Source organism: Cottoperca gobio, chromosome 21 (assembly GCF_900634415.1).
Source record: "Cottoperca gobio chromosome 21, fCotGob3.1, whole genome shotgun sequence".
NCBI lineage: Eukaryota > Metazoa > Chordata > Actinopteri > Perciformes > Bovichtidae > Cottoperca > Cottoperca gobio.
Window position 1 is genome coordinate 1,967,596 of NC_041375.1, and position 12,629 is coordinate 1,980,224.

A 12,629-nucleotide genomic window follows, 5' to 3' on the forward strand; every position below is an offset into this window, starting at 1 on the left:
CAGCTGTGTCAGAAACCATTCCTCAGCACGACTTCTGTCCTTGAATGTGACCTCTTCATCTTTGCTGACATCTGCAAAGTCATCTGTGGTGATGTGCGATGGATGGAAGGTGATGGCAAGCATGTCGCTGAAGGCGAGAGAGGCCGAGTGGACGACAGGGATTGATGGCAGCTCAGCTTCATTTTGTAGGCATTTTGCATTAAATATTATGAATCAACTACAAAGTACAAAGTGGAGAAATGATGCCTAGTAAAATTTTTTGCAGTACAGTTTTATTGGCATGATGTCTTTCTTTACAGACCATAATGTGTTAAGTAACAACTGGAACTGAAAGCAATTCTTAATATGTGATCCAGCCGTGAACATCATTATAAGCAGCACTGTTCACTGCTCATATCATGCATGTGCGTATATTTGTGTGTGTGTGTGTGTGTGTGTGTGTGTATGTGTGTGTGTGTGTGTGTAATGCCTGTCACTTTGTCACTGCATGTTTATTAAACTGTGTGGAACAGTTGAAAGACATTTCTCATGTTGGTCTTCAGTGTGAGTCTAGACACACTGCAGTCCGGCGTCCTCGCTGTGTTGGCAGTTGTTAATACCAACTCCTCTGTGTTTGCAATCAAAGATGTCAGACTCCGTTCCTAAACATTTCAGCTCATCCAGCCAGATCGTACCAGACCCTGCAGAAGGACAGCAGTGTGAGAATAGGACATGCATTACTCAGCTGCTTTTTCACATGTTGCAGTTCTGAATTATTCACAAGTGCAGTGACAGAGGTTGCTCTACATCTTCCTGTGCCGTCAGCTGCATCGTGTACTTAAGTAAAAGTAGTAACACAACATAAATGTAATCTGGTCCGAAGGAAGAATCCTGCATTCAAGATTTACTTCAAGTATCAAAAGTAAAAGTTATTATTCTAGAATGAGTTTAAGATTATAATTATTGAAGCATTAGTGTGTAAACATCTCTATCAGACTGAAGTCTGAAATTGGATCTATTTATAGTTCAGTGGTTTGTTTAGTACTAAAATTAAGGCAAATGTAATATTTGTGATATCCAAATACACTGGATGAATTGTTGGAGTGTTTACAACCAGTTTCATCACATTAGGCTCTGTCAGAGATCATCGCCGTGTCCCCAGGTACCAGATATTACTTTGGTGATTACAATGTTATCATAACTGAGAGAAACAATGGCCAAACCTACACAAATAAGATCCAAGTTGTAATAAACCAAAAGTGCTATCAAACACTCAACAAGGCTGCTTTCTTAGCTTCTTAGTAGTTTCATTCAGAAGCACAACAAAAGAGAGGAAGTAGTGTGCGGATCAGCATCACAGTGTGCTGCTGTAGAGAACAACTGCTGGGGGAAATAAAAGAACCATTTTTGTGAAGCGAGAGGACATTATAGGGAGCATGGTGTGATGGTGGCAGCAGACTTCTTACCAGGGCTGGCAGTGAAGGTGGTAATGGCGGTTCGGAAGCCCAGCATCTTACAGATCACCTTGCCATCTATGGTGCTAAAGTTGTCGTCACACACGGTGCCCCACACCCCATTGTACTTCACCTCCACTCTGCCTCGGGATTTCCCCGGGACAAGACGCACATTCACTGTGATGGCACAGAGTTGCAGCTGTTTAAAGTTCCTGGTGGCTCAGACTTTGGGATTGTTTAGATAGTCTTGTGTAGATATCCAAGCTCTTGGCTATGGTTGATATTAAACTCGATTGGATTAAAAGTGATCAGACAGAAACAAAGTACCAATCATTTTTTAAGTTCATGAACATCCTGCTGTTTTGACAGTGTGTTAGAAAATGACATTTTAGCAGTTAGTGTTAGTTGTAGTAGTTGTAGTTTGTTTTGAAAATCTCTATTGTTCTCTACTTCTGTCGTCTCTGCTGCTCTCAGGTCACATGCAGACTTACATTCCGTTGCGGTTCCTTTGTCTCCTTTGACACCTGGTGGTCCGGGAACACCTGTGGAGGAAAAATAGTCAAATACATCTTCCAACAAAACTGACAATTTACATGAACTGATATTATCATTTATCAACTTTGTGGAGCTCAGCAGCTCCCTCTTCCTGTCTGCCTACACATTACATTACATTTAGCTGAGGCTTTTGTCCAAAGTGACAATAACTACACACTATACTCTACACACAGACGTAAGGGCCAGATGCACAAAACTCTGTAGATTCACGACTAACACGCATTCTGGTCAGATTTATAAAGCCGCAGGTACGCCTGATTCTGTTTTATGAATCAGGCGTAACTGGGCGCACATGAATAAGCCACATTCCCACAGGTAACATGAAAAGATGTGGAAATACTATTAATATTAAACAACCGTATCAATTGTGAGACTTTCATTAGACCGGTGAGTGAAAAGAACAGAAATGAAGAAGTACAACTTAAGTAATATATGTGGCATCACAGTTGAAATAAATATTCTTAAATTAAATTTATGATTTGGTTGAATTTGGTTGAATATGATATTAAAGGTATTCTATTCTATAAATATGCTTTTGATTGACATGTTACACAATGCTGCGAAGCCTGTAAAATAACAGGATCGGTGAAATTGGCAAACAACCTAAAAACAATGTTTTACTTTAAAGTTACATCCACCACCTTAAATTGAATCTCGTCCTTCATAATTTCTCTGAAAGTGTGTGAAGCCTACGCCTCTCACATACCAGTTATACATCTGGCCCCTGGTGTATGTATCTTCATGAGAAAAGTTAAAATGAAGTTTAAAAAAAAAAATTATTTGATGTTTTGTTACTTCAGAAGCTTTGCACAGTACATCTTACTTTAATACACTCTTACCTTCAGTTCCATTGAAACCAGGAAGTCCTGATGACAGGAAACAATGAGATCTTATGAAAGACATTTGCTCACTGATGTGAGTTTCTAACTGCTGTACATCCAATAAATATACATGAGTGGATTCAATAAGTTTAGTTTACCAAGCAACATACACACTGTGAACACATAACATATAGACAGACAGACAGACAGGAAGACAGGGAGACAGGAGTAAACGTACACAGTATATATATCAACACTAGACGAGAGATATATAAAGCTGTAGAATACAATACACACTAAAAAGAATGCATTGGAATACTGTAACACTTAGAATACAAAAAATATGACAAACTACTACAGCTAAAATACAAACAGGTTAATATACTACAATTGTTTTTAATAACTGATGGTTCAAGATGAATTGAGATTGTATGGAGCCAGTAGTACAGGTGAAATACTGCGCCCTATACTGGCACATATTCTATATTCTGAAGATAACACTCTTTAACCAATATCCAGACCCTTACCTTGTGCCCCGGGTTCTCCTTTCTCTCCCCTTGCACCTAGACCTTGATTCCCTGGGGCTCCTGGGGGTCCAGGTGGACCTGCATTCAAATACACACACACATGCACACACACACACACACACACACACACACACACACACACACACACACACACACACACATCAGAGTGATGATTATGAACAGTCGTGGATGTTTTTTTTTGTTGCTCAATTAGCACAAATATTTCATAAATGCAAGCTGTGCAAACTGTATCCTTCATCATGTGAAACAGAGATGTGTCAGCAATATTACAGACGATGACCAGAAGTTGTAGGAGGAAGAGAAACTAAACTATTTCATAATTGCAATCTGCTGATATATTTTTCCATTCAGGAAATGATTTTCAGTAAAGCCATTTAGTATTACTGTGAGTCAAAGGTACAATCTCAAGGAGTGCAGTCACACACTCGCAGACATTTTGAACCCTTTAAGCACACTTTCCGTAAGTCGGCATTTCTACAGACTGTGCCTGAGGGAATTACCCACATCCGGCAGCGTTTAAACGTTAAATACGGGTGTAAGCGGGAAACAGACATGAGAACTAACTACTACTGACAAAATTTATTATCTGACACAGTTCCCCACAAAGGTCCAGGTGGGCCAGAGTGGGGAGGTAACAGTGGTGATGGCCTAGTGGTCTAGAGGTACGCCTTCCAAACATTAGAAGGTTGGGAGTTCAATACCAGGCCTGCCACCATTGTACCCCTGAGCAAGGTGCTTAACCCTGAGCTGCTCCAAGAGACTGTCCCTGTACTTAGTTCAATGTGAGTCACTCTGTATAAGAGTGTTTGCTAAATGACCTGTAATGTAACTTCCAGAAAAAACATATCTAGTACAGCTTTACCAATAACAACATATATTTTATTTCACAAATAATTATAATAAAACCCACCAACTTCACCAGCAACTCCTTGCTCTCCAGGTTGGCCTTTGAGTCCCATTTCACCCTTTGGTCCTGGAGGGCCAGCAACACCACTGTCACCTGGAAAGAAGCATAAAGTATGTGATTTACTGATGGACTGACTCTTTTGCTGCACAACACTATCACTGAAGCGTGCTGAATCATGCACTAAAACAGTACAACCACTAGCCAAGTCCACAGTTGTGCTTAGACTACACACAGGGTGCATGTGACCAATAGATTTCAATCACAAGTCCTTGGAAGTCCAGCTGAACTAGTTATCAATGATAGAGAAGTGTTGGACAGATTTTACACTGGTGGACCTATTGGAAAACATCTGCCTCAGATTCTGTGTCATTTGTCGACTTGAGTAAAAGTCCAGCTCTGATGAAGATTTCATACAGGAAATGTCAGTGCACTGGCTAAGTTGCGAGGGTTTGTGAAATAATGGCTGCAGCCCATCCATCAGCCGGGTTTCATCAGCCGCCTGACAACAGATGACAGGTCATCAACGCTGGGATCATTCCCAGACCTGCAGCTGAAAGCTAACGCCTCCTGCTGAACACATATGCAACTCTGCATAGTTGTAATGAAATTAACTTTTCACACTGAGAAACTTTGGTGTGTTTTTTATTTTGTTTTAGCTCAGAGGTTGGAGCGACGCTTTAACAGGGTTACAGAGTTAAATTATCAAAAATCTATTCAAATTTATTTATACAGCCCAATATCGCAAATGACACATTTGTCTCAGTGTGCTTTACAAACTGTACAGGTTACGACACCCTCTGTCCTTAGACCCTCTGTCCTTAGACCCTCTGTCCTTAGACCCTCTGTCCTTAGACCCTCTGTCCTTAGACCCTCGCACCACACAAGGAAAAACTTCCTAAAAGAAACCCCACAATTAAAGGGGGAAAAATGGAAGAGACCTCAGGGAGAGACTGAGGAGGGATCCCTCTCCCAGGACAGACAGACTGTAATAGATGTCGTGTGTAAAGGATAAACAACATAGTAAAAATACTATATATACAATCCATGAGATGTAAATGATTGTCTGGTTGTCCAACAGGACCATTTCGGACCATGTCACGACTGACAAATTCTGTTTCTGAACCACACTGATATCAGATCATAACATTTGTTTATTGTTGACATGCTTCTGAGATTAATGGAGGTACGTCTATTCTTCCAGTGGTTACAGCATCTTTGTTTGTTAAACAAGAACACAGTTCTCATACTAATTTTAGTAATAATAATAATAAATGTTATTTGTAAAGCGCCTTTCATAGCTAAAAGCAATCTCAAGGTTTTAACTTCAGCTTGTAACGTTATTTTTTAATTGTTTAAGGTTGACTCACCTTTGAGGCCCCTATCTCCTGGCTCGCCTTTAGGTCCTTGCTGCCTATCTCCACTCGGAGTACTAGGAGATCCTGAGGACACACGTGCAAAAGAATTGCTCGGGTTAGTAAACTGCCGTCAAAATGATGTTCAGGTTGTTAGAGTTTTACGCTTTGCAGTTCAACCCTAACAGTCAGCCTTAAACCTAAAATACATCTCTAACAAGGTAACAGTTATAAGTGATTGAAGTATAAAATAAACACACACACACACACACACACACACACACACACACACACACACATCCTACCCTGTTTGAGGCTGATGTTTGTCAGTTTGTGGTCCAGGTTGTGGGTGCTGGTGTTGAGCAGGTTCAGGTCAGACCGCAGCCGGTCCAGCTGCCCTGCCTCTCCACACAGGCTGCTCACCTGTTGTCATTGCAACCAATAGAAAGAAGTAACACTGTCAATCATGACCACACTGTGAGACTGTCCCCCTCTGACAACTTCTGCTTTTAAAAAGAAATCAAATGTATTTACTGAATTCTCAACATAACTCTACAAATACAAAAACAAACAAATAACATTCACATCAAGGCACCATCTAATAATATATTTCATTTGACAGGGCAATACAACAAAATATGTATTAAAGCAAATTAATAAAGAGAATGTACATTAATGATGATATCGGCACATTTTTCAAGGCAAACAGGTTTCTGCAGATTTCTCGGCCTTACTTCTCAAAGCTCCCTCAATCATCAATGTAAGCTTTTCAAGAGCAAGACAGTGTGTTAGACCCTCAAGACAAATGTGTCGGTCGGTCTGTTAACTCATTTCCAAGACTTGGCAAAGTTAAAACGTGGGAGTTAAAACAGTTTACATTGGGACATTTTTAACTCGGGCACAAAGGTCTGCGTCATGCCCGGTGCCCAGTTGCAGGAAGTTTACTTCTGTGCGGCCCCCGCTGGCTGGACAGTCAGTTAGCACATGTTTTGGTCTTTGTAGGCCTGCTGTACAGGCAGGATGATACCAAACCTGAAAACCTCACTGCACTCAGCTGTTACTGCTCAAAAAATAGTTCCAGCCCATAAACTCCTTATAAAACACATTTCTTTTTGTGTACAGATTAAATAAAGAAAATACAGCATGATAATTATTGAGCTCCAAGCTAATCTAACACACAGAGAGTTATTCTCATCTCACTCTCAGTAAAAACTAAAAATGCATGTTTCCTAAATGTTGAATTATTCATTCTATACAGGCCTTTGCAGAAGCTATGTTGAGTAAAATGTTACATATAAACTGAAGGAGGACCTGGCTCTTCAGGGCCCATAGGTAGCCCCTCAGGGTCTTGGTTTCTTGACTGTTGTTATAGAGGAGGGTCTGGATGTTGACATCACCCTCTCCTCCACCCAGAGGGATGTTAGACTTGAGCTTCTCCAACCTGGGGTTGGACAGGGAAGACTGCAAAGTGAACACTGGGACAGAGAGGAAAAAGAACAAACATCAATAACGTCAATCACTTCACATTTACTCTACATAATGACAGTAGTTTGATGTCCTGTTTGTAGAAAAAAGTCCATAATACAAATTAGTATAGAAATATTCTAGATTCTCTACAATATATCACATTTAAAATGAAATATGTGATAATGAATAATACTATGTGTTTGCATATGTACCTTTATAAATGAGAAAGGCATTAAGAGCGGTCTGCAAGATGAGGTACACAATGATGACATTAAAACACCACTGTCTTCTCGGCCTCGCTGGCTTCAGATCTGAAAGAAATATAAAAAAAGGGAACCAGGATGTGATCAATCTCCTGCAGCAAAGTTACATCTTGGTAAAGTCATTTCAGGAGACAAAAGGTAGCCTGCTTCATCCAGCTGATACTAATGCTTTTATCAACTTTTCAAGCAATAAGCATGAAACATTTGGACAAACAGTAGAAAACGTCAACTGTCAATCACAGTAACAACCTCTGAGACTGACCTCTCAAGAGACTGACGTGAGAGCAAACTGGTTATGACTGAGAGGTAAACTTCTGTCCCCTCCGAAGGTTTCAGAGGTGTGTGTGTGTGTGTGTGTGGATGTGAGTAGGGCCTACATGAGGAATGAGGAATATGTAACATACAATAAAGTGGTCAGTGATGCTTTTCTGTTTCATTTTATATCAGAATGCATTTCATCTTAGAAAAGCAACTGGTGTAGATGTTTCCAGTTTTAAGCAGCTGCAACAGCTGAATCATGTTTGTATACAACTCATGTACAACAGCACATATATTTTGTCAAATTACGTGAATCACATGTTCTATTAACACAATCAGGAGATTTTCTTATCTACCATGTTGCAAAGTGTTCATACTGAAAGAATTTCTACAATATCTGCTGTTGCAATGAAATATCACTGATAAGGGTTTGTAATGGTTAAGCTAAGTGGTTAAGGAAAGGTGATGCAAGTGACATGACATGTTTACTTTATTAACATTTCACCAGAAATCTATGGAAGAATGAATATGCCTAAATAAAGACAAATCAATCAAAAAACAAAGTGCAAAACGATACACATTGTTACGTGCATATCCTGGTTATAACATGCATTTACTGAGTCGTGATTAAATGAAAAACATATGTTCTTAACTTGTAAGTGTTGAAAGCTTTAGTCTTAGTTATCTTACAGGGAGTGGTTTAATGGAGGAGGATAGGCTAATGCTATTTGAGGTCTGCAAAGTCGATAGCTGAAATTGCCTGAAGGGCTGAATGTGATCCTTTCGCAGTGTTATTAAATTATGACACAGTAAATACAAGCATACAAAGGAAACTGCATACAACAACATATGTGCTGTGGTGTGTGTCTCTGTCTCTCGCTCTAATTGTCTCCATCCAGTCCCTCAGTCCCTCACTGGAAGCTGCAGCAAGGCCCAGTGGTTATTGTTGTGATTAGTATGTGATGGTGCAGCAGCAGTGCTTGTGTGACAGCTCTGGTTGTGGCTGGAATTTTGTTGTGACAATTTTCTATCAGCTGACACGTTCATAATGCACTGCCAAGCACAGTTTGTGCGGTACGGACAGCCAGACAGAGTGATCACTGACAAACACTTGCAAAGCGCTTGTGAACAATTGAGGAGGTTTGCAGCAAGCTGGAGATTCAGCCACAAAATGAAATAGCAAAGTAAAATCACGGCAGTGCCAAACTGGATGGCACATTTTACAGATAAGTCTGGGTGGAACAGAGCTTATACTGCAGACATGTTGACTTGTTAAAACAGTAATAGCACAGGTGAAACTTATAATAATATTATCTATTAGTATATAGATTAGATCGCTTTCATTTGTTTGGCGGTAATAAAGAATTGACACAAAGAAATAAAGAGATAAATTATTGCGATAAATATTATACGCAACACACAGTGATACAAAATATAACATACATGTATACGGCACATGCACATTTTTTGATGTTCATGCAGTAAAGTATCTACACAAATGGTCTTTGTGACTTATAGATTATGCCAACACCAAAACATAGTCCTACAGTACTTCAGTATTCTTGAGTTTTGGAAGCTTCACTGTTTTAAACACCTACATTGATTACATAACAACAATACACTGAAGTTTTATAAACACAAATATACACAGTTCATAACTCATCACAAAATATCAGAGAGCAGTCGGAGAAACTTTGATTGTCCAGTCTCCTGCCAATCACAGCCCCAGTTGCTGTTCAGTAGGTTGGACTTGAATTTCATTTCAGGTGGCAACATTGAGAGGTCAAATGTGGAAATACTAAATGGAAACTGCAATAGATACAATGTTTTCTTTAGCATTATAAACTAAATGTGATTGCATAATATAAGGACTTCCCTACAAGACTTGCTTTCTCTCTGCAATCCTGTCAGCCTCAAGGTTGGAATTTCCCTTTCACAATAAAAGCCCTAGGCATAGCCTATACACTGCATCACTGTCTACCAGGGAGCATTTTGCTTCGAGGCATCTCAACAACACAGCTACAGTAGCGGAACAACTAGAGTAACGTTAACTGTGGAAACTCTACCCGGCAAAAGAGCCCCGTTGACAGAGGAGGCAAAGAGAGTGAAGAGGGAGACTTTCTTTCTGCCTATTTATAAATCCTACCGGGTGTTTAGCTCTGCCTTAAGTCTCGCAGGTTGACAACCAGTGTTACCTGGAAACGCAGTTTATTTGCTTTGAAAGGTTTTTTCTGCCTTAATACTCACCCTCAGGCTGGAAACTGTAGAGGTCAGTCCCGCTGTGTGACATCTCAAACAGAGGGTTACTCTGTGTGTATGAGACTCCATCCCTTGTCCGGTCCACTGATGTCTCCATGCTCTCTAGAGTCCAGTATCACCTTCACTTCCTACTTCGGGGACTCTTATAACACACAGTGCATGATGTCGGGAAACACAGATTGCAACAGAACTTCTGTATGATCTTCACATGGGCACAGATTGAAGTAGAAGAAGGAACTACATCTGATTTGCAGCTGAGGTGGCCAAAATCTTGCAGCAAAACACCCATTTAGTAAAGCTGCTTAGTAGAATGAGGAAGTTGTTACCCTCATCACAGATGTAAGAAGCTCTTGCAAAACAGTAACAGAAATAAAGTTCAGTGTTTTATCACTGAAAAAATTATTGAATTGTTGTTATTGCTTCACCATAGTTGGTCTGAAGCAACTCGACAGGAAAACATAATAATCCACAACATATGGAGAACAAGTAAACTGAGTCACTGAGTCTTATACAAAAAAGTTGCTTATTTGAGCATGTGTATCTACAATAAAGAACTAAATAAGATAATAATGATACAGGAATGCTTCCTTATCAGGACAAGCCCCCAAATTTACACAACAAAACAGATGATAAATTCCTTCTAAAATGTCCCCTAAGTACCCAAACCATGCATCTTTCCCTAAACAAAACCAAATTGTTTTGTAGCTACACTTTAATCCAAGCTTTGATCATAAACATGTCACATCATAAAACAGATTTGTATAATTTGTAAGGCACAGGCAAATGATGTCTCCTGCTAATAGGGACATTGACAGATACTTTGTGGAATTCATACCTTTTAATATCACAAAATGGTTTAGAGTGATGGATTGTAAAGATCATCAGTAAAGACTATCACTGCCCCCAGCTTTAACTCCATGTTTTTGTCCTCAGCTTTGTCCACTGCAAACATGAAGTTCCTTACAGAAAATGCATTAAATAAATGTTTCTATTTAATAAAAAAAATGAAAGATCTACAGTCAGTTGTAACTTTAGGCTTTGCATTGTACGACCAACTGGCCCAGTGATTCCCAAAGTGTGGTACACTGGTGGTACACGAGAGCCTTGCTAAAATACACTAACCAAAAATATAAATGCAACACTTTTGTTTTTGCTCCCATTTTTCAGGCTAGCTCAATCTTGGATTTACCGTCACAGGGCCAGAGGAATGGCAGAGGTGACTCTTTCATTGCTGCATTCTTGGTATCTGCAGTTGGAAGGGGTGCTTGTGATATTTGGTTTGGTACACTGTGGTACATGATCTGAAACGTATGGGAACTTGAACTGGTCTGAAGATACTTCTGGGAAACTGAGGCCTGTCAGTCGATAAAAAACAGTAAGTGCTTTAAAGACTATAAGTAGAATATTGAAGTTGACACTCATGCTTAACGGTCAGCAGCAATGAGTGATTTAACTCCTCTAATCTCTTCAAGTCACTGAAGCACACACTGCTGACTCAGACAAAGCAACACGAGGGACGAGTCTGACCTGAACTTGAGTTCCTGCTGATCTTTATGAGGAACTAAAAGAAAACACACACACACACACCTCTTCTAGTGACCAGCTATGTTAGGCAAGTACTGAGCTTTTGTCAAAACTAAACTGCATATTTGTGACTTGTTTATTTCTTCAGAAGGAACCAATGAGCTTGGAGCTGAGAGCAACAGACTAACACATTTGGTTTTGGTCTTTTCATGGGATTTGATAATAAAAATATATAAAAATAATAACACAATATGTATTCATTCAATATAACAGAATAGAAAAACATTTTGTTGCATATATAATATTATATTTTATTGTTAAGGTTGCTATGTAAGTAAAGTGTATTATAATGATTATTGTTATCACTATAAAATACATAAATAGAGGAAATCAGAGAAACCTTACTGATCAAATGTTCTGTGCATGTGGTACAGTTTCTTTTTTATATGCAGTCACGTCACGTTTTCCTTCTCTTTCCAACATATTTCCATTTGTCTCAGCCTTAATTTCTCATTGAATTTCTTCTTTTCATATCGTTTTCATGTCATTCTCTCCTTTTTGACTCTTGCAAAGAAGGAATTGAAACTTACTCCAGTGCAAAATTAGATGGGAAAAAAATGAATGTAAACTGAACGGTGTGAAAGTTGAAGATGACCCAGTGAAGTCCAGAACAGTAAGGGAACAGCTCTGACTCACAGAGGAACCCTGCTGCCCCCTGGTGGCCTACAATAACATGTGATATAAAGATATAAAGAGTTAAGCTTCTAAAGGTCAACCATGTATATCTGTTTTTTAATCATAATAGACCTTTATCACAGCATTTTTATAGAGGGGATAGGGTAGGGGACAGGGGATGTTCAGGGAGAGATACAAAAAATAAAAACAAGTGATGTAAATCATCTGAAAACTGGGAACCTGAAGATTAATTTGAGATGCAACTCAGCTCTGTGCTTTGTTCAGGTTATACATCTGAAATATAAAATGTGCTTTGGTTAGATGCCCATTCAAATGTAAAGGTTTAGAGTGTGTAAGGGCTGAGAACATTATGATGGAAGTATGTGATGACCATCCTCATGATTTATTATGTCTCTTAAATTATTGCTGCAATCTTTGTGTTGATACCATTTGTCACACAGATTTTGTGCTAAATGTAACATTTTCTGACCACTCGATCAAAAATCCCTTTAAAATACAAAATAAAGACACAAAGACATTGAGGAGCACCATAGAACAGGGGTGTCA

At 39.3% G+C, this 12,629-nt stretch overlaps 1 protein-coding gene across 1 annotated transcript; it reads right to left on the reverse strand.

Annotated features, from left to right (window-relative positions):
- Nucleotides 1-250: 250 nt before the first annotated feature.
- Nucleotides 251-10,008, reverse strand: marco (macrophage receptor with collagenous structure). The gene is made up of 11 exons (XM_029459884.1): nucleotides 9,852-10,008; nucleotides 7,296-7,394; nucleotides 6,928-7,091; nucleotides 5,922-6,039; nucleotides 5,632-5,703; nucleotides 4,268-4,357; nucleotides 3,337-3,414; nucleotides 2,828-2,854; nucleotides 1,925-1,975; nucleotides 1,446-1,610; nucleotides 251-680 (listed from the first exon to the last, which is right to left on the reverse strand). The coding sequence occupies exons 1-11, from the start codon at nucleotides 9,958-9,960 to the stop codon at nucleotides 550-552; spliced, it is 1,104 nt and encodes a 367-aa protein (XP_029315744.1). The 5' UTR covers nucleotides 9,961-10,008; the 3' UTR covers nucleotides 251-549.
- Between the last annotated feature and the right edge of the window lie 2,621 nt (nucleotides 10,009-12,629).

Excerpts from the sequence above, each read along its gene's own strand:
- marco (XM_029459884.1), bottom strand. The coding sequence starts at position 9,960 with ATGGAGACATCAGTGGACCGGACAAGGGATGGAGTCTCATACACACAG. Across the intron at positions 4,358-5,631 it reads AGGAGATAGGGGCCTCAAAG|GTGACAGTGGTGTTGCTGGC; the intron begins GTGAGTCAACCT and ends GCTTCTTTCCAG. Across the intron at positions 1,976-2,827 it reads TGGTTTCAATGGAACTGAAG|GTGTTCCCGGACCACCAGGT; the intron begins GTAAGAGTGTAT and ends TTTCCTCCACAG.